Here is a 22,957-nt window from a genome sequence, read left to right as displayed (position 1 = left end):
AGAGCCCCACAGTGAAACAAATGAGACAGCAACACAAGCTTCCACAGTTCAAAGGTAATATTCCTCTTTGATTTATTTATGTGCCTTATTTATGTGCTTTTACCTGCAAATATCTCTTGTACTGTTACTAACCAACTATTTCTTCCCTATTTGTTAGCACACCAAGGAAGAACTATAAGAAGGCAGCAGAGAGAGGAGCATCTCCAATGGCTATCAGCAAGAAGAGGAAGCTTAACACTTCTACAAGTCTAGAAGAAGAACCTTGCTCAGTTACTGGCAGCAATGTAGATGCAAGAGTTGCTGCATGTGAAGAGCAAGTTCTCCCTCCAGTTGTTCCCCAAGTCCCTGTGAAACTGACTAGGAGCAGGGCTAGGGAGATGACAATCCCAGCTAGCAACACAAGGAGCAAGAAGACAAAATATGGAAAATGAGTACTAATGTGTTGTGCAAGTTTGAAACTGTTAGATTTGTTGTAATGTGTTCTTTTGGTTGCAACAAGATTGGTTGTGAACTATGTTCTTTTGGTTGTTGAAGAATATCAAATGCTACTTGTGAACTATGTCTAGTTGCAGCAAGATTGGTTGTGAATTATGTTCTGTTTGATCTTTCTTTTCACAATACATGCATTTGGCAAATTGTTGCGTCCATAAAGCTTCATAACATAACATAACAACTGTTAGGTTCATACAACTTCATATGTTCATTACAGCTTCATAACATAACAAGTGCATTTGAGCTACATAGATCATAAACTAATGTGCATTCTGTGCACAGACAGCCATTGAGATTGCTAGAAAACAAATGAAAATGCTAGCAAACAACATTGTCCCTATGCACATAATTTCTTTCATTTTCTTCAACTCCTTGTTCAATGCACGATTCTTCTTCGCAAGATCAATTGATCTCTTCTCCAGGTGGTGACTTCTGATCCAGCTATGTTCGATCACTTCGTGCAGTTCTTCAAAGGCAAGACCAACACGTTCTGGAGGTGGTGGGTCAACCCAAACTGCCCATTCACATTCATCTGGCAACTGAATCAATAAATTTGATTAAAATTCTCCTTGAAAGTTAAATAAGAAAATGGAAACGAAAATGCAGTGCAAATGAAATCATACATCCAGAGGGCAACCCAAAAAACGACGTCCAGTGCTTGCGCCTCCCCAGGCGACACGACAAGCCGGGATTAGCTGGTGCCTCGGGCAACGATGCTTCGAGCGCGGCTCCAAGCCACAGTATGTCGAGTCTGCCAAGTAGAACTCGGAGCTGTGCTGAACAATGCCTACCCCATCCACCTAAATCAGGCCAAGATCCAGAAATTAACCCCCAAATCTAGCAAACCCTAGAAAAGCAGGGGACCAGATGAGCTATCAAACCTGTTCGGCTGCCGGCGGCGAGTTCTCCGACGAGATGGCCGACGTCGACATGGTCCTTCCCACCTCTCCCCACACCACGATGTCACACCTCTCTTCCCAGCCGCTTCTCTGTTTTCTTGTGAAGCGGGAGCTAGAAGACGACTAAACAGGTGGGGGGTATCAAACCCAGGGGCAAATGTGTCCAAAACGTCGAGCCGTCACGGTCAAACGGTGCTGACCAAGCGGAGCTGTGACAGAAGGGCATTCGAGCTGACGGAGGGGAAAAACTAAGGGCAAAACTGAGCATGCCCGAAAAGTAAGGGCAAAACCCGGGGGTGGGAACCAACTAGGGGCAAGAATGGAATTGTCCCTAAGACTTATTGGTCATCTCAGACTACTTGATTGCGCACATGTTAGGATTGGTCACCATTTTCACCTTTCCATGCCTCATGATATATATGCCTTGTGTGTTGCATCCGACTTGTGCATTACTTGCTCCTATGATATGCTTGGTAGCAACAATGTCATCTCTTCACATATGCCATGCACCTATGATTGTCACATGCTTTACTTGATTGCCTCACACATGATGACCAATTCCTCTTTCTATTGTGTTGAGTGCCACACTATCTTCACTACAACATATGCACATTATGCTTGGATTGTCTTGCCCCATGCGTTTAGACACTTCGTTTTTTATGGTGTTGTGAATGATTCTTATGCTTACCATAGACCCTTGCTGAGCGCTTTATGCATGCTTCCTATGAACTTGAGGTAGATGCTTATTCTCTTGTCACACATATTTGCATCACTACCTCACAGGCTTGTTTCCATGATGACCTTGATTTTGCTCACATTATGTGCTTATATGCCATGCCACAGTCCTATGTCACACCATATGCTATGCTTGATGATGACACTTGTTCGGTGAATCACCACTTGAATGCTTGGTTTTTGCACTAATGCTAACCACATTTCTTTTTCCAAGCGTTTGTTGTCCTTGCTCCTTTTGAAGGAATCCCAAGATGGTGCGACATTCGAGAGTGCCCATTTCGAGCTTCAAGATGACAAGTACTTGGTGATCGTCCACTTCTACATGGCGATGCCATCTCTTTCCCATGGTGATTTGGTTTTCGATCCGAGGTCGGATCTTTCCCAAGGGGGAGGGGATGATACGCAGCATCCTACGGACATCACCATGTCAAGAGTCCGTTCCGCAAGTGACACGTGCAACATCTACTTCACATACACAAAGGTGAATCGTCTCCTTTACGCGTGTTCACTTGACCCCTTCAAGGATGGTATACTACTTGACACTCCTCTCGTGTGCATACATAGGTATTGTCGGAACACCCCAGACAACGAGGAGTGCGAGCGCAAGTGTACAACTACACCATCCGCGAGGGAAGCATGGAAGAGAACGAAGAAGAGGAATCTTCCCGCGTAGAGATAGAGGTACAACCGCCCAACTACCGATCGACTACCACCCCACAGATACAACCGCTCGACTACCGCCCAACTACCGGTCCAGGTTCTGTAATCAAGCGACACAAGACCGGTACCACCCCGGTTTTTCCCCTAGCTACAGTAAGACCAGTACAACCGGTCCGACCACTGGTACAACCGCTAATTACTTCCACAAACACCTCCAGTAACCTATACCTCAGCTTCTAGCAGTACAACCGCTCACATAACCGGTACAACCGGTCTGCCTGCGCGAAGTAAAAGGTCAACGACCCGTGTAACCCCCAACTTACCCCTTGGACTATAAATACACGTCTCCTAGCTCCGAATTAGGGTTAGCAAATAAGATAGCTCATTTGTGTGTGAGCTTTGCTCCTACCACTCTTCTCTTGAGAGAGAGAGACCACTCCCATGGAGTTCAAGACCTTCATGTGAGAAGATCCCTAGTGGATTCAAGACCCCATCTAAGGAAGATCCTCCATGGATTCAAGGCCTCCTTCATGGAGATGAACTAGTTACCTCTTGAATCGCCCTTTGTTGGATTTGGACCTTTGTATCTCTCTTTATGTGTTTGGGTCTAGCACATGTGTGATTGGATCAAGTCAATTTGAGTGTTTTCCTCTTGTGTGTTCTTCGTGTTCCTCGGGAATCCCCCTCCAAATCGTGAAAGATCGGCCCCTAGGGTTCCACCCTACATCAGGATGCTACGGAAGGCATCCCCTCTTTCTTCTACCAACCATCGGTATATTACTCAAAGCTATATTTTTATTCATCGCATGATATGAGTTTTACTTGGAGCATCGTTTATTATTTGAGTCTTTGCTTTTGTTTGATTCATCTTTGCTGAACACCCTTTTTGAGAAGGATACACATTTATTCGTGATTTGTTAGAATACTCTATGTGATTCACTTATATCTTTTGAGCTAGGTAGTTGCTCTAGTGCCTCACTTATATCTTTTAGAGGACGACAATGGTTATATTTGAGAAATAGTTGCACTCTTATGCTACGCTTAGATCATTTTGAGAGTTAGGTGACCACAATAACGAATTCTACAAGTTTTGAAACCAAACTGAACATGGAACGCAAATTCTATCCACTGATATTGACTCAGAACTATATAAAGCTATTGCCCTTGGACAACATTTGAAGTTGTAATGTAGAGAAATCCTCTACCTTTTTTCTCTTTAAGAAAAAGTAAACTTGGAATGTGCCGTCGAATACTCCCTCCATTCACAAATATAATATGTTTTGAATATTTCAATATGGACTATATATAAACTGAAATGATTGAACAAGCACACTAAAAAGTCTATATACATACCATTTAGAAACTAGGGAGGGAGTACAAACTTATGTCTTTAGCATGGTTTATTATCGTGTTACCAAAATCACTAGTTGAACTCCACTAGGTACTACCTATCCGTTACTTTCTTAAACTCTTGGTACACAATATCAAGCAGTAAAAGGAAAAGACATACTAATGCGTTGCATCTGAACATCAAATTAAAATAGAACAGACGCTGACACTAGGGGATGTTTATCTACTGATTATTATAGTTGCTTTTCTTTTTTTTCCTTTTGGTGCAGAAAGTATCGTGTCAATTTACATGGTTTAGTGTGAGCCTATCTACAAAGATTCTAAGAAGATCCAGGAACAGGTGCAGGTGGGATCCTGAGCAGCTGCTGCAGCAAGCGGGCTGCAAGGCGCTGCGAGACACCTCCAGCAATACGAGAACCAAACATACGGGCTTCACGCTCTTGTAGCACCTGAGATATAAAAAATGCTATGAGTTGCAGAGTTGTCAATAGCTGTTGAAATACATATAAAAGGAATGAAGCAGCAGTGTACCTGTACAATTGGCTGCAAAAGACTTGGATCAAAGGTATCAGAGGATCTCAGAAGACCCCATATTCTGAGAACAGTGTCTCGTAGCTCCAACATTTGTTCCCGCTCAACATCACTTATCTTAAATGGTCCAGCTGGATTGCCATTGGATATTAATGGCTTCAAAAATTCTGGAGCTGCGTTGTATGAATCAATCAGTGTTCCGAAGGTGATGGCTTCTGTGACACGAACCGCTTCTTTCACAACTAGCACTCTTAAATTCTCCCCATCTGGACCAAGTAGAAGTTTCAAAACCGGTTGTAGAGCATCCTTCGCTACAAACTCTCTATCCTGGCGTCCTTGAACAAGAAGATTTTCAAGCCTATTCCACCTGCAGCAAAGCAAAAGGTGATTCTCAATACTATCGTAAAAGGATGGTTGCTGGTACAAGCAATATATAATATGCAGAAGCTAGCAGAATAAGTACTTGCCTGAATTTTTCATCCTTGAATAGCAGCTCAATCAGAGCATCTCTGAGATATGGATTGGGATCTGTGAGTAATCTTTTAGCAAAGTAAGGATATGAGGCAGCAAGCACCTTAAAATTAGGATCGGCATAGAGTGCCAGACCTTCCAGCACAGTGAGTGATCGCAGTATCAACGCATAGTAGGCCGGTACTAGATTTGAATAGGCAAGAATTATATCACTGTCTCAGCAAAATTGAGATGTAACCTCATAATACCTAAAACAAAGTAAGACTTACCATTGAATGGGTACTGATAAAGAACAGCGCCTAAGCCATCAACTATGGTTTTAAAGTTTAGCTCACTCACTGTTGAATCCAAAGCATCATCAAAAAAAATCTTGAGGGCAGGTACGATTGGGGATACATCCACTTCAGGTTTCAGAAAATCAAGTGCATAATAATCACGAGCCATCGCTTCATAATCCCGATTGACCATGTGAACGACATGCCCTATGATGGCTACCCTTGCATCCTCTGGGGTTTCACTCATCATGCCAAAATCAAGAAAAGCAAGCTTCCCTTCAGGTGTTGCCAAAATATTACCAGGATGCGGGTCAGCATGAAAGTAACCATACTCTAGTAGCTGCCTTAGGCTACACTGTATACCAATGTTTACCAAGTCCAGGACCTTCAAGCCTTGGCCTTCAATGGCAGCTTGTTGATTAAGCTTTACACCCTCAATCCATTCCATTGTCAGTACCTTTGCACTTGTGTAATCCCAAAATATATCAGGGACCAATATGTCTTGCTTGTCAGCATATAATTTTTTAAACCTTCGTGCGTTTTGGCCTTCCTGCATTCATTATTTTTTAACACGATTAATAATGAATAAAAACATACAATCAGGACACATAATAGCATTTGATTCTGCTGATTCAGCAATCTATGTTGTAAGTATTCCTCTTGATACTATTTTACTCATCTTTTTAGCATTTACAGGTACAGTTGATATGTAGGCTATACTTGTATTAATAGAATATACGCAAAGACAAAGTACCTGGACATAATTAAGCTCTTGGAAAACTCTTCGGGCAAATTCATCTATCAGAGCAACTGCATCAGTAGTTATAATGTCAACATACTTATTTATTAGAAAACCAAGTCCCCTCAGTAGGTAAAAATCACGGCCTATGGCATCCTCGATGCCAGGTCTTTGCACCTTGACAGCTACCAACTGCTCAGAGTATTTCAACCGTGCCTTGTAAACTTGACCTAAACTTGCTGCAGCTATCGGTGAAGGTGACATTGCTGAGTACATTGAATCAAGAGGAAAGCCAAGCTCCCTCTCGATACAGGCAAATGCCTCTTCATCTGGAAATGTGGGGAGAGAATCCTGCAAGACAGCTTCGTGTCAACCATTTGGGAAAACATTATAGCAGTGATAGTAGTAATGCCCCAAGGTTATCAGGAAATATCCCCAAATGGTGAAGTCTAGGTGGTACCAGTGAAATCATCTAGCCACTTCAAAACAATAAGAACCGTGTGATGGAAGGAAAACCTGGTGAATGGTTATCGGATTGGACTGAGTAACTAACTATTCACCACATAAGTAATTAACAGCATAGTGGTGGTCCATTCTTGTTCCTTAAAAATAACATGTCTATCTTAAAAGAACTTAAACAGGGATTAACCATATCTGACCGCAAGAAAGCAAGAATTGTTCGGTACTTTCCCAACAATAATTTCGTATCATGAGCACTGAGCACCGGCAAGAAAGAAGGTCCACCTGCAGCTCGGAGAGCTCCTCGAGATACTCAGTCGGGCAGAGGTCAGGCCGCGTGGACAAACCCTGCCCAATCTTGACGAACGTCGGGCCAAGCCTTGTCAGTACAGTTCGCAGCTCGACCGCCCTGGCACGCCTCTTCGCTGACGAGGACGACTCCCCCCTCTGCTGGTCGAGCAGCAGCTTTAGCCCGAATGCCCCCAGCTTCGAGAGCACCTCCGCCGCTCTCATCGCCACCTAATTACACAGCAGGCAATGCACACCACATATGTCAGATTCTGAGAGCCTCGGCTGCTACCCTTAGATCGAGGTTAAAGTATGCTTGGAGATTGGGTCCAGGGTTTGCCTGGAAAGGTTGGGAGCCGTAGCGGGAGGCGAGTAGCTCGGGGGTGTAGACGGTGGCGGCAGCGGCTCGGGTCATGGCGCGGGACTCGGCCTGCAGGTCCTCTGCGCGGTCGCGGGCGAGGGATGGTACTACGGGAGGCGAGGTGCGCGGGGAAGGGCGGGGAGAGAGCTGGATGGAGAGGTCGGGGGACGGGGGCGCCGCAGTGGACGCAGCGCGGAGGAGGGACGGGCGGCGCCGGAGGCGGCGCGGGTACGACGGAAGAGAGAAGGACACGGCGGCCGTCGCTGGCGTACATGCCGCCATGGCCGCCCGGGAGGAGGAGGAGGGGGTTGTACTGCGGAGGTGGGAGGTCGGGCTGTGCGCGCGTCGGCTGCACCCGGGTGTTTATTACAGTGGAGTCCCACCTCGCTTGGCTTCTTACGGAGGAGGTTTGATTTGCGCCACAGAGAGCGCGAGGAGACGGGTAGCGTCCACGGCACTTGCACCGTACACGTCCGTTTGGAATCGATTTTAATGAGATCTAAATTAATTGTGTAGTATATACTCCCTCCGTTTCAAAATAGATGACCCAATTTTATATTAACTTTATACTAAATTTAGTACAAAGTTGAGTCATCTATTTTTTTTTCTTTTTGAGGGAAGGCCATTATGGCTAGCTTTATTAAAACTTAAATAATGTTTACATCGTCTACGAGCTTCCTGACAATAAAGTCAGGGGCTCATCCAACCAACTAAATGAAGTCTTATTACAGTAACTGAAATGAGCTAGCACATGAGTTGCTTGATTACAAGATCTATAACAATGCTTATAAACGACCTTCCCAATTGAATTTTTACGAGAATATTTATTAGAAAAATTGTACTGTACGTGCTTTGTAACGGGAGATACGCTTATATGTGCTATGTGACCCGCAAGAGAATCTTTACTACCATTCACAAGTTAACAAGAATATAAGACCCCTAACCTTGCAAGAGAAAGAAAAAAAGAAAACCAAAACTATGAAGTTGTACAAAAATGGATGTAAGAGTGTCCTAATACAAAAGTACTTTGAAGATTATAAAAAAAAGTCAGTAGATTAGTAAGTAGGAACAAATCAAAAGTCATAAAAGGGAAATAACAACAAAAAGACTTTAGCGCAACAAAATAACCATCAGATTCGATTAATTGATCGTAACGGGTGGCACAATGAGAATGTGTTTGTGGATGTGGTAAGTTATGTTTTAAACATAAAAGTGGCTACCTTAAATACATGTTATGTATCACAACAAAAATCATTTCGTTAGCAGGTTTCTTACCTAAAAACTCACACTTTAAAACGGGACATATTTTGCTCAACTATGGCTAGTTCAAGCCCGCTAATCAATGTGCCTATGTCAAATAGATCTAGACTTTCCAACATGGATTTGGTGACAGCAACGAATGCTTCACAACCAGTAAACACGAAGCAAGGAAATAGAGGATAACTGGAAACTCAAAAAGAAGCAAGCAAAAATGATTCCTTCGAGGCAAAAGCTGTGGTGCTTCGTACAATAATATATTAGGCATGTCCACCTTGCTAAGCCTAGGCAGTGTGAAAAACAAATTCATCCAAATTAATCAGGACCTTGTTCATTCGCAAGAAATTAACATGAATTTCGTAGCAATTCTATGAAGAGCACTTCAATTATTTACCTGGCATGATAGGCCCCTATTACTCCCTTTCTTGCAAGGCTGGCAGTTGCTTCAGTTAATTGACTGTCACCATATGGCTGCATTCTCTCCTGCAATGTTATTTTGAACCTCTTTGGATGAACATCAAATAGAGTGCATGTGCCATCAGAGGTGAGGGTTATGCCATGTACTCCCTCCATTCCTAAATACTCCCTCTGCTCGGAATTACTTGTCGTGGAAATGGAAGAAAACAGATGTATCTAAAACTAAAATACATCTAGATACATCTATTTCTTTGAAAAATATTTCTAGACGGAGGGAGTATAATTCTATCTAAAGATTCCAATATGGACTACATATGTTCATGGGGAAATTCACCTAATGGCACATCATCATCAAGCATAGTACTAGCATCATCAAAGCATCATTCATAGCAGAAGTAGCATCATCAATAACTTGCGGCATATAAGGATTAATAACATGTGCTGGTGTTGCAAGTTTACTCAAAATAGAAGGTGAATCAAGTGTAGAGTGTGATGGCGGTTCCTTACCTCCCCTCGTCTTAGAGGGAAATATCTTAGTCTTGGTATCCTTCAGATTCTTCATAGTGATAAATAGATAATAATCTTAAGTGACTCGATAAATATAGCTATGCTCCCCGGCAACGCGCCAGAAAAAGGTCTTGATAACCCACAAGTATAGGGGATCGCAATAGTTTTTGAGGGTAGAGTATTCAATCCAAATTTATAGATTCGACACAAGGGGAGCCAAAGAATATTTGAAAGTATTAGCAGTTGAGTTGTCAATTCAACCACACCTAGAGATTAAATATCTTCAGCAATATGATTAGTAGCATAGTAATATGTTAGTTTTGATAGCAGTGATAATAGTAGCAGTAACGGTAACGGTGGTAGCAACGATTTTGTAGCAAGTGTAACAGTAGCAACAACAGTAGTAACTTAGCAAGAACAATATGTGGAAAATTCTTAGGCATTGGATCGGTGAATTCGTTGGATGATATTCATCATATAACAGTCATAACCTAGGGTGATACGAAACTAGCTCCAGTTCATAAATATAATGTAGGCATGTATTCCGTAAATAGTCATACGTGCTTGTGAAAACAACTTGCATGCCATCTTTTGTCCTACCCTCCCGTGGCAGCGGGGTCCATAAGGAAACTAAGGGATATTAAGGCCTCTTTTTAATAGAGAACCGGAACAAAGCATTAACACATAGTGAATACATGAACTCCTCGAACTACGGTAATCACCAGAAAGTATCCCAATTACTGTCACGATGGGGTTTACGGATCATAACACACAATAGGTGAATGACTTGCAAGATCGGATCTAGAACATAGATATAATGGTGAAAACATAAACGGTTCAGAAATCATGGCACTCGGGCCCAAAGTGACAAGCATTAAGCATGGCAAAGTCATAACAACATCAACCTCAGAAGATAGTGGATACCAGGGATCAAGACCTAACAAAACAACTTGATTACATGATGAATCTCATCCAACTCCTCAACGACCAGCGAGCCTACAACGGAATTACTCACTCCCGGTGGGGAGCATCATGGAATTGGTGATGGAGAAGGGTTGGGGTTGACTAAGACCAAAGATCCCCCTCTCCGGAGCCCTAAACGGGCTCCAGATCTAGCCTCCCGATGAAGAACAGGAGGTGGCGGCGGCTTCATATTGTGAAACGCGATGAAACTTCCTCCCTCATTTTTTCTCTCCAAAAATAGGATTTTATAGCATCGTATGAGGGTCTGCAGGGCCACCATGTGGGCACAACCCATCTGGGCGCGCCTGGAGGGGGCACCCTGGTGCGTTGTGCTCACCCAGGGCCCCCCTCCGGTGGTTCTTGGCTCCAGTATTTTTTATATATCCTGAAATAATTCTCCAAAAAGTTTCGTCCCATTCCGAGAACTTCTATTTCTGCACAAAAACAACACCATGGTAGTTCTGCTGAAAACAACGTCAGTCTGAGTTAGTTTCATTCAAATCATGCAAAGTAGAGTCCAAAACAATAGCAAAATCGTTAGGAAAACTAGATACGATGGAGACGCGTCAACTCCCCCAATCTTAAACCCTTGCTTGTCTTCAAGCAATTCAGTTGACAAACTGAAAGTGAAGAATAAAAACTTTTATGAACTCTTTTGTTCTTGTTTACATAAATAAGCTTAAGTAGCACCCACGTTTTCAACAAACATCATGACTAACCATGTCGACAATAACTCTTAAAAATTATATTAACTCATATCAATGGCATAAGTAACTAGTGAGCAATAATAAAATATCTCAAATGACAACACTTTGTCAAAACAACCGTGATATAATATGATAACAATGGTATCACGCTAGCCCTTTCTGAGACCCCAAAACATAAATGCAGAGCGCCTTCAAAGTCCAAGCAGCGGCTAAATATTGTAATTCATGGTAGAAAAGATCCAGTCATGATGCATCCAACATTAACTATGCACAATGCATGAGGATGACAATAGTGCTCTCAGCTCTGGCGCTTATTTGAGAAGGTGATGACTCAACATAAAAGTAAATAGATAGTCCCTTCGCAGAGGGAAGCAGGGATTTGCAGCGGTGCTAGAGCTCATATTTTTAAAACAGAGATAAATGAAAATTTGGGAAATGCACCCTTCCTGTTTACTTCACGACCAAAAGTTATCAATATCTTCCATGCTAAACACATTAGTGGCGATTCCCAAGCGATAAAAAGTAAAGGTTTACTCCCCCTTCCACCAACAAACACAATCCATGGCTAGCCGAATCCAGGGGTACCGTTCATACCAACATAAGTCTTGGGGGAGTTTTGTTTAATTATTTGCCATTTTTGATTCGGGACTGGGAATCACTATTACCGCCCCTCTCGTGCAAGGACGAGTGAATAAACACTCATCATGAGAATAACCCGCTTATCATGGAAGATACCGACTACCCCCCGTCGCTCTATGAACAATCTAGGCACACAAAAACAGATGTTTATTTGAAGTTTTTAGAGGTGGCACATGCAAATTTACTCAGAATGGCAGGGTAATACCACATATAGGTAGATATGATGGACTCAACTGGGATAACTTGAGTTTTAGGATTTTGATGCACAAGTAGTATTCCCACTTAGTATTGGCGAAGGCTAGCAAATAGGTTGGGAAGCGGCCAGCTAGAGAGGAAAAACGGTCATTAAAATGTGTTATGCATAATTAACATTGAACACTAGAATGAGTAGGATATGGACACCATGAACATAAATATCGTAGAGGCTATGTTGGCTTTGATTCAACTACATGCATCAACATGTGCCAAGTCAAGCCACTTGAAACATTCAGAGGAGGATACAATATCATCATACTACATCACAATCATTTTAATGCATGTTGACATCCAAGATAAATCATTATCCACTCCTAGATACTTAGGCATGGCATGAGAAACTATAATCTCTAGTTGTCATTGCAAATATGTTTGATCATAATATGCTGAATCATGAATACTAGGTTAAACATATTTAGAAAAACAGAATAAGTTGAGTTCATACCCGTTTCTCTCTGCCGTAACTAGTTCATCAAATATCATCATTATTGCCTTTCACTTGCACGACCGAATGATATGGAAATAATAATAATGCAAGAGTGCCGTGGACTAAGCTGGAATCTACAAACATTTTATTCAAAAGGAGAAGACGAGGTAATATGGGCTCTTTGTTAGATCAACAATAATGCATATGAGATCCACTCAACATTTTCATCGTGGTCTTCTCATAACCTACAAGTGTAGGGGATCAGTTGACCTCGATGTCTTGCTGGATCAAGAAGGCGAGGGACGTCACCGATCTGAACATGTGCAGAACGCGGAGGTGCCGTGCATTCGGTACTTGATCAGTTGAAGCGTGAAGAAGTTTGACTACATCAACCGCGTTGTGAAACGCTTCTGCTTACGGTCTACGAGGGTATGTAGACACAATCTCCCCCTCGTTGATATGCATATCCATGGATAGATCATTGCATGTGCGTAGAATTTTTTTGTTTTCCATGCAATGATTCCCAACAGTGGCATCATGAGCCAGGTCTATTCGTAGATGATATGCATGAGTGGAACACAAAGAAGTTGTGGGCGGTGATGTTCATACCGCTTACCACCAACGTCTTATTTTGATTCGGCGGCATTGTGGGATGAAGCGGCCCGGATCAACCTTACATGTCCACGCACATGAGACCAGTTCCACCGACTGACTTGCAACTGGTTTTGCATGAAGGTGACTGGCGGGTGTCTGTTTCTCTTACTTTAGTTGAATCGAATTTGAATGCGGTCGGTCCTTGAAGAAGGTTAAAACAACAAACTTGATAATTCACCGTTGTGGTTTTTTGCTGTAGGTAAGAATGGTTCTTGCTAGAAACCCATAGCAGCTGTCGTGGTTCTAAGCCTGACAGTAGAATAGGGGGTAGGTATGGAGAGGCAAGATCCTAGCTATGGAGTAGTTGTATATGCAAGAGATTTACGAGTTCAGGCCCTTCTCGAAGGAAGTAACAGCCCTATGTCTCGGAGCCCGGAGGTGGTCGACTGGATTATATGCGTATGATTTACAGGGGTGCGAACCCTTTACACTGAGGAGGGGGGTGGCTTATATAGAGTCTGCCAGACCCCTCCGGCCCTCAGTTATGCAGGGTTTAAAGTACATTAAGGCCTGGCGTTACTGGTAACACCATACATAAAGTGCTATCATGACCATAAAGACTACTTAATGACAGACCATTTGTGTGCAGAGTGACTCTAGATCTCCTGGTGGTCGAGTGAGTGGCTTCATGGTCGAGTGTCTTCGAGTCCGTCAAGTGGAATCCTTCCAGGTCAACTGAAAGGTAGTTTCTTCTAGAGATGTCCTTAGGGAGGGTACCTTGGACAGGTCCATGACCCTACCCTAGGTACATGGCTTCATCATTAGCCCCCAAATGGATCGAGGTTTGAGTGAGGAAGGAGTTGAGAATTCTCCCGACCCGTTTCATGCTATGAGTATGTCTTGTTCTGGATCAATGACTTTAGATGACGGCGCCAAATTCTTTTTCAGTCACCTTGATCCATTCTTTGTATTCGTCGAGTGACTTTTCTGTACTTGGAGATTTCCGAGTGACGGATCAGAGGAAATCTCCAGTCTGACAAGTTGCTCTGCTGTTCGCGGATTTAGCGGGATCTGAATTTCGGGAAGCACGCGAGGCGGAGGAGGCTGCGGTACTCGGATGGGATAAGGCAGGAATGCCTCGATCTTTGCGCCACCTTTTCGCCATGTATCACGCGCGCGACTGTTTCGGGATTTGACAGGATCGTCCGGGCCTACCAGTCAGCCACTCGGAAGCAACCCCGTATAAGGCGCCGGATGGTTTTTTTTTTTGAACAGTGCACCCTCATTTTCCTCTCCCTCTTCGTCAGATTCATCTGCTGCGCTCGCCACCATCCAACGCTTTTGCTTTGTGCGTGCTTCGCCGGCGACGATGGTGAAGGAGAAGACGGCGGCTTTGGAGCGGGCGAAGAAGGCGACGGCGAAGGCGAAGGGAACGGCGACTAGTCTGGGTGGATCCTTGTCGCGGGCTGGTCTGCCGCAGGGCTGGATCCAGGGCGACTAGATCCGCTTGACCATCCGCCAGAAAGATCTTGACGATCTGGCCAATGAAGGACTGATCCCTCATGGATCAGTGAGGCTCCCGGGGAAGGAATGGCAGCCGCAGCCTGAGGAGGGTGAGTGTGTCCTCTTAGCCACTCACATTGACCGCGGGTTTTCTTTGTCGCCCCACCCTTTTTTTCGGGGATTTCTGAACTTCTTTGGGGCACAACTCCACCACTTCACACCCAACTATATCGTCTATCTCGCTGCTTTCGTGTCCTTGTGTGAGAATTTCTTGGGTTGTCGGCCGCATTGGGGTCTTTTCAAACACATTTTCACATGTCGCTCCCAGACGGTGAAAAAGGCCAATCCGAGTGACGAGAAAATCCAAGTGATTCAGATGTGTGGGGGTCTTGGGGTTCAAATGAGGAGTAAAAGTGCTTTTCCAGCCATGGTCCTCCCTGAGTCGGTCTGAGGGTGGAAGTCGACCTGGTTCTACTGCCAAGACCAGTCGACGCCAGGGCAGTCGACTGGACTCCCTCCTTTCTCCATGGATCGAGTGAGCAAGCCGTCCTCTCTGAAGGTGGTCCCGGAGGAAAAGGCTCAGGTCAAGGTGCTGGTCGAGCGTGTAGTCCAGCTCATCCGTGACGGGGTGACTAGCATGGATCTTTTGGAGGTTTTCCTTCGACGACACATCCAACCACTTCAATATCAAGACCATCTGATGTGGATGTATTCTAGCACTGAAGACACCACTCGGGTCCACCCGGAGGAGGTCGAGGACGCCACACTGGAGAGGTGGATGACTGCCATCACAGGGAACAAGGACAACCCCCGAGGAGCCAGGAGGATCCCTCCACTCGATCAATCATACGAGCCAGACAAGGTCCAATTATGAATCTCCGACTGTGATCCTGCTTCCTTCATTCCGTTTTGCTAGAATTCAGTCGACTAACTTTTTGTCTTGTTTGTTGACTTCTAGGCCACTACTGAAATGTACTCGATGCCCAACGGGGCGCAAGAACAGATCGAGGAGGAGGAAGGGAGTGGAGGTGAAAGTCAGGAGGAGTGGCAATCTGATGGTGAGGAGGATGAAGAAGACGACGGCTCTGGTGAAGAGGAGGAGGAAATTGTCCCTCCCCGCACTGAAAGGCGATCCAAGCTCGCCAATGACCCTGCAGTCGAGCGTGGCAAAGCGACTGTGCCTGTTGGACAGTTGACGAAACGCCCTCGGACGACCTCTCCGGTGCCGACTGAGAAAGCGCTGAAACAACTCCGAGCGACGTCATCAAAGGCGACGAAGGCCCTGCCGAAGATGAGGATGGTGATTCCCACTATTTCCGGGTAATAACAAGACTTGTGTTTTCTTGTTTGGCATGAATAAACTCTTGATTGACTCGTTGGCTAACCGACTGATTTCTGGAATCTGCAGTGCTGCTACCTCTGAAACCTCAACCAGGAACGAGGACCAAGAAATGGAAGATGCTGCCACTTGCAACCCTGGTATGATCTCTGTAGTTTCGCTTTTGGTCAATTGGATCTTCATTTTTAACTTTGAATCTTTCCTGTAGCCCCACCTCATGTCATTGATCTCCCTGATGATGACGATGAGGAGCCACTAAGGCAGAGGAGGAACAAGAAGGCGCCTGCTGGTAAGACTGCTCACGTTGTATCAGCACCTGAGACGCTGGTTCCGGAGGGAGGCAACGTCACTCGGACCACCGTGTCCTTTGCCGTGCCGCTGACGAGTGCCCGTCCTTCGTCATCGAGTGCTGATCCGCCTTCCCTTTTCGCCACACACCACGTCCCGAAGGACCAAGCAAGTGCTGCTAAGGAGGCTATACGTCAGGCGGGGGTCATGATGGAGCAGGTGAAGGCGATCCGAGACGCCAGCCAAGCAGATTATGATGCAAGCTCAGCTCTTTAGAGCAATGTTCAGGTTAGTCGATCACCACTTGTTCTGTTAGGATATGGTACCTGAAAACTCTTCTTTCTGAAGATCTTAGTATCTGTACATCCACTAGGTGTGTCGATTGACTGTTTGGATTGGTGGGGACACGCTGAGTGCACCCACTGGGTGTAGTCCCCGAGACTATGGTGGACTGCTGGCAGTCGACTGTAGTCTCTATACTTTGAATTTGTTCACTCTAAGTTCTCCACTCGTTCTGATCGAGTGAAATCTTGGAACCAGTGGGGGCACGCTGAGTGCACCCACTGGGTGTAGTCCCCGAGACCATGGTCGACTGCTAGCAGTCGACTATGGTCTGAAGAACATCTTTTTTTACTGTGGCTGACTGCTGTCAGTTAGCTATGGTTTAGGATCATAACTTTCTGTCTCTTTCGGTCGACTGACCGAACCGAGTCGGTAGAACCAGTGGGGGCACGCTGAGTGCACCCACTGGGTGTAGTCCCCGAGACTACAGTTGAATATTTTGATTCGGCTATAGTCTCAGAAATGCTACGATTTTTTTCTCTTAGTCACTCGGAAGTGACCTATCTTTGATGTCTGTCGACTGATCTTTCGCAGAAATCTTGCGAGCTTGTGGCTCGTTATACTGAGTTGGAGAACAAACATATCCAACTCGAACTTGACTTGAAGCTTGTCCAGGAGAACTTCACGAAGGCGAAGGAGGAGGCAAAAGGTATGTTTGGTGAGAATCTTGACGACTGCCTTTATTTTTTTTCCATTCCTAAGTCTGATCTCACTGTCACTTTGCAGATAAACTGAAGGAGGCTCTGAAGAAGAAGGACCTTGACCTCGCCGAGGCGCAGAAAGCGGCTTCGGATAAGACGAAGCTCACAGAAGAAAAGCTGGCTTCAGTCGGCAAACTTGAAGAGGAGAATACCAATCTGAAAGCTGCTCTCGACGCGGCCAACAAGGAGGTCAGTCATCTGAAGAATGACAAGATAGCCCTGAGTGACAAGGCTAGCAAATTGATGGGGAAGAAGAACGATCTGGAGTCTTATCTGGAAGGACTCGCCAAGAAGTTATTCCTCATGCTTGAAGGTAATCTTTTCTATCCGATTGACTTGTTATCATCGACTCATCATAGAACTGTTGGCTTAACTTCAAACTGTGCTTACAGAATTCTGTCAAAACTTCGAGGAGGAGACCAGTCGACTGGAGCCAAATTTGGACCCCATTAACTCTCCTGTGAAGGACGAGGCTGCTATGAACGTGTTCCGACTGGAGTCTCGCGTTGCTGGAGTGGTTGACTACCTCGCTCGACTGAAGGTTGCAGTGTCGCGGATCGACACGACACTCTGACCAAGAGAGATGCTTCACAATGACCTCGAGTCTTTAATGACTCGACTGAATGACGTTCCAGGTCGAGTGCATGAATGGAAGAAGTCCTCCGCCAGGTGTGGTGCTGACGTTGCTCTGTCCCTGGTACGTGTTCACTGCAAGGATGCTCGAGAGGACAAGATGGCATCCATCAGAGTGGCCAATACCAAGAAGCATGACTTCCAATCTTTCATGGAGACCTTCATTGCTGCTGCCACTCGGATTGCTGATGGAATCTACCTGGACTAGTTTGTCGCGCCCTCCAGTCCTCCACCCGAGGAGTGATGAGGACATCAATACAATTGTTACACCCACAGCCCCTACTGCTATACATACTGGACCAATTACTAGAGCTCGTGCACGCCAACTAAATTACCAGGTACTTTCGTTTCTTGGTAATGATTCTAATGTTCATGAGAATATGATGCTGCCTAAATTGGATACATTTGTTTTGCTTACAAATGAAGGGCCTAGCTTGGAGAAGGATGAACATTGGAGCAAGAACAAGCATGGAGATGATGGCATGCGCAAGGGGAACAAGAACGGAGTTACAAGTGATGATTTCAGGACTTTGAAGCCACCATAATGGGTGCATGAAGCCTTGGACGAAATATACAAGATGCCACTTCATAAATTTCGTCCCGAGGCTATTTTAGGTGCTGCGTCACCTTATTATTGGGCCAGGCCCATGTAATTTTGAAATACATAAGTATAGGCTATTTTTAGAGTACGTATGTGTGGGGAAACAAGAGATAGGGTTGATTTCGGACCCCTCCACCAAGGGCCACGAAATTCCCCCCTCTTCCTCCCTTAGGGCATCGTTTAGACTTTGGGTTTTGTTTAGATTAAAAGTTCACCATAGCTGCAACTTCGCGTACTTCGTTTGTGTTCAACGACCAGACAAAGGCATCATAGAACCCCATCTTGATCAATAAAGCTTTCATCTTATATTCGCAATATCCAGATTGCAATCTCAGTTTCTTGCTTGTTCTTCGTTTGCTCGCAGGAAACAGACCCTCGTGGTCAAGTTGATCGTGCTCCGGCGTGGTCAATAACCTCTCGGAGTTGGTTTAGCGATTGCTAAGGCGCGACGTCCTCGCACGTTCGTAGTCGGATCGTCAAAGTCAACTGCCACCAAAGCGATATCCATCATCTCATCGAAAGACGGGACACCTTTGCCTCTATCAAGGAGTAAAAAACTTCTATGCTTCACCTTAAATTTGCCTCAGTATGCCAACTGGTTTTTGTAACCGATAAACTTTTACAGGCTTGACGCCTGCGCACTTCTGAATCCATTATCTGGACTTTGCTTATCGTTGGATATGCTTGCATTTGCCTTCGAGCGAATTTTCTTCTTCACTCGGAATATATTTTAATGCTTGAGACGCGGCTCTGAGGTGGTAAGCCCAGTCGACCTGCACTTCACCGCTTTTTGGCAGGTTGGGATGGGGCACCGATGGAGTGCACATTGTATTTGTGGCGTAGCTCAGAGGGAGAAGGTTACAATTGACCTGCGCCTCGTCATCCGTGCTTTGATGTGTTGCGTCAACTCGTACATCAACGAGAAGTTCGATTATCTTCTCCCTCGAGGACTTAACTGCACCTGCCTTTGGCTGTATGACAGGTTCGCCACACACCTGTCGGGCCCACCTCTCATACATGCAAAGGTAGGAGCGTCCCTCCCTCGCCCATGAGCGTGGTGGCTGGCAAGACTAGGAGAAGCTTTTGCTACACGCTCTTCCTCCCGCACGCGGTGGACATGCAGCAGTTCAATCGGTGTCAGATGGCCAGAAGCGTACTGTAGTACTCCTCCAGTGCAGTAGTACTCCATCATTGTTCGACTTCCCGAAGAGGCGAAGAGCCAAGCGCGGCCCAGACGCTCGTGTGGTAGTTTCATGTGTAGAGTAGTCTAGGATAGCGTGTACCATGCCTGTAAGCTTAAAATCGTTGGGGTTGGCTCTATGTTATTTGGTCGTCTCGAAGTTTTTAAAAAAATTTAAAATAGTCTTCTGGCCCTACCTGTCACCCTGGTGATTGTAGTTTGCACGCTCATCTGGTCAAGACAGGAATATATTTTAATTTGTTTTTTTCGAAAAGGGGGGACTCCCCGGCCTCTGCATCAGAACGATGCATACGTCCACATATATTTTAATTTGTGGTGGGTAAATGTTAGAGGTTGCAGCAAATATATTGTACACTGCGGGTCTTTCAGCCAAGTTTAGAGGCAAGCATGTGGGGCCAGTGATATGATGTGTCGCGTCAACTCGTACAACGAGGAGAAGCTTGATTTTACTACACGCCTTCTCCCTCGCCCATGCGCGCGGTTGCTCGCGAACGAGAACAGGCTTTTGCTTAGTAGTACTTCTACAACAAGCTATCTGTCCCGCTCGCGGTGGATGGACATGCAGCAGTGGATTCGACACTGTAGAAGCAGCAGTAGTAACATCATTGTTCGTCTTCTTGAAGAGGCGAAGAGCCAAGCACAAACCGAATGTTGCAGTTGCGAACATTGGAGCACGCATATAGCCAGGCTCTTGCATGAGACAAAATTGCTATGTGAGCCCACTATTGTACTAGTACGTACAACTACTTGCTAGTATAGCCCTGTAAACCAGAAAGGAGTATTTGCCCATCTAGAGATTTCAACAAGTGACTAGACTACACCGAGACGGAGTACATATGGAGCAAAATGAGTGAATCTGCACCGTAAATAAATACGTACTAGTTCTATCGTTTTCCTCTCCGAGGTGCACAATATTGAGTATATTGACTAGTCTCTTTTTGACACGCATTTATGTTTTTTTTGACACAGTACAGACGCAAGCACTCATATACACGCGCATACACTCACCCCTATGAACGCACACACGCACGGCACTATCATCTTGAAACTTATGAAGTAACCATAGGCACCTCGTCATCGACGGGTCCATAGGTGCTTGAATGCCAAGGAGGGAGAGGGTAGCGGTTCCCGAGACGTTGAACGGTCAATGATGCATCCTCAATTACATGCAGAGGGAATTAATTGGAGAAGCAGAATAGAGCCAGCACGATGTGAATGCAATAGAGTTTGGACTCTCATATAATAAAGGCACCCCACCACTCCAATCCATCTACTCCCAAGTCTCTGCGCAACACTGCTCACTCCAATCCAAGACCAAGTGACCAGAAGCCACAAGAACCTATGGAGGCGATGGACGCGAGCAGCAGTTGGCTGTGCCAATTCATCCAAGGCGCCGGCCTGCGGCCCCGCACCGTGCAGCGTTTCCAGACGGTGATGGTGACCGCAGGCATCGTAGCCCTCGCCGACGCCGGCTTCACCTCTCGCATGGACGACATGATGGTCAACTCCATCCGCAAGTTCACCGCCATCAAGAAGTGCGCGGACGACCTTGCCGTACTGCTCCAGCCCGCGCGCCCAGGCTCCTCATTGCCTGCCACCCTCATTGGCCTCCATGGTGACGAACTCTTTCAAGCCCTGGTGGCCCTACAGGTGCCGGAGGTTGCGACGAAGAATGTGCACCTCGAGGCCGCGCTCGCCGCGCAGCGCCTCGCCATGCAAGAAACCGTCGACCTACACATCCACGTCTACGAGGAAATCTTCTACATAGGCCACTACAAGGCAAGCGAGGACAAAAAGACGTTGGCCTTCTTCCAGCGGCTGGAATCTTTGTACGCCATTGTTCAGAAGCACGTCGACCTGGCCATGAAAGCCGCTGCTACTTAAGCGTCGTTCGGTGGGCCGGCGCCCTGAGTCGAGGAGGTGGACGTCGTCAATGGATGCATCTCTTCTTCGTGCCTCCTGTAACCAGCACTGCATCGCCTCGTGGCCGTTTTATTAGTATAGTACTCCCTCCGTTCCCAAATATAAGTCTTTCTAAAGATTCCAGCAAGTGACTACTACATACAGAGCAAAATGAGTGAATCTACACTCTAAACTATGTCTACATACATCTGTATGTTGTATTCCATATGAAATAGTATCTAAAAATGCTTATATTTATGAACGGAGGGAGTATATGGCATTTTTATTCCAGTCGTAACGTTTTCACTGTGAGGTGGGGCCGCAGTTGAGCAAACCCACCCCGCCCATCGAGTTTAGAATTAGAAGAGAGAAACGAGGGAGGAGAGCTGGCTGTAGCACAGACGCTGTTATCAGATGTGACTCGTGTTTATAGAATAGGAGTACTGAGCACTCGTGCCTCTTTTTTTTGAGGGAAAAATTAGTCGTATGTCTAGTACCACTAGCTGGGTGTGTGCGACCTATAGCTGTCATCACTTTAGGTCTCCTTTTCGAACCGCGGCTATGCTTCACAGTACATATTTTTTCATGCATTTATCCTCCTATATGTACTCCTAGGCTATTTCCACATGCTCCCATTTGCCGACATGTGGGACATAGAGCATCTGGGTCGTAGTGCATGCACGACTCGGAGCATATGCCGGGGTACTTTACATTTCAGACCTCAAGAATTACATGCAAACCCCCCACATAAGAATAAATGATGAATGAATTACTACATGAAACCGGATTATTTTCGTGGAAACCGGAGCATGTTCATTAAATTTTGGACATATCACGTTTATAAAAAATGACCGGACCTAAACCAGTCTAAGGGCCTCTTTGATTTTTCCCGCGAAAAAAGGGCCTCTTTGATTCGCAGGATATTGAAAACATAGGAATGGGGAAAGTATGATGGCGATGAACCAAGGCGAGGAGAACTCTAACTCAGTTAGAGGTTAGAGTTTGATTCTAACCCTAAACTAACTCTAAACCAAAGAGGTGTATGGATGGCAGGGTTAGATTGACAATAAATGCTCTTTCTCAATCCTTTGACTACTTTGGACCCTATTTCCTGCCGAATTTGGTGTGGCTGGCTCTTCTGTGGCCTCCGCCCACTCACAATTGACATAAACGAACCATCTATACAAATCAAGCATGCAAAACATGATAATTTTTACTTTGTCCATACAAATGAGATATCCCACTTAAACTTACAAGTTGTCAATCAAGCTTCACAAAATAAAAAAACACTTCATGAAACAAAGCATGAGCTAACTCATCACGGAAGTCATTCACGATAGGGAGGGAGCCCAGAGCCCCTCACGCACTGAGGGAGGAGCTCGCCATCGTTGCTCTGGAGGAAGGCTCTGTAGAGCCCAAGC

At 45.4% G+C, this 22,957-nt stretch overlaps 2 protein-coding genes across 2 annotated transcripts; both read right to left on the bottom strand.

Moving 5' to 3' along the window:
- Positions 1-685: 685 nt before the first annotated feature.
- On the bottom strand, positions 686-1,716 carry LOC123089924 (uncharacterized). The gene is made up of 3 exons (XM_044511464.1): positions 1,374-1,716; positions 1,116-1,292; positions 686-1,031 (listed from the first exon to the last, which is right to left on the bottom strand). The coding sequence occupies exons 1-3, from the start codon at positions 1,422-1,424 to the stop codon at positions 753-755; spliced, it is 507 nt and encodes a 168-aa protein (XP_044367399.1). The 5' UTR covers positions 1,425-1,716; the 3' UTR covers positions 686-752.
- A 2,583-nt stretch (positions 1,717-4,299) lies between these two features.
- Positions 4,300-7,618, bottom strand: LOC123118002 (protein ACTIVITY OF BC1 COMPLEX KINASE 3, chloroplastic). The gene is made up of 7 exons (XM_044538586.1): positions 7,240-7,618; positions 6,897-7,130; positions 6,168-6,503; positions 5,408-5,963; positions 5,135-5,321; positions 4,668-5,034; positions 4,300-4,585 (listed from the first exon to the last, which is right to left on the bottom strand). Exons 1-7 carry the CDS (start codon positions 7,540-7,542, stop codon positions 4,457-4,459), a joined length of 2,112 nt encoding a protein of 703 aa, XP_044394521.1. The 5' UTR covers positions 7,543-7,618; the 3' UTR covers positions 4,300-4,456.
- Positions 7,619-22,957: the final 15,339 nt, after the last annotated feature.

Source organism: Triticum aestivum, chromosome 1B (genome assembly GCF_018294505.1).
Source record: "Triticum aestivum cultivar Chinese Spring chromosome 1B, IWGSC CS RefSeq v2.1, whole genome shotgun sequence".
NCBI lineage: Eukaryota > Viridiplantae > Streptophyta > Magnoliopsida > Poales > Poaceae > Triticum > Triticum aestivum.
Note: the sequence above shows the minus strand (reverse complement) of the source record. Positions and strands in the feature narration are given on the sequence as shown.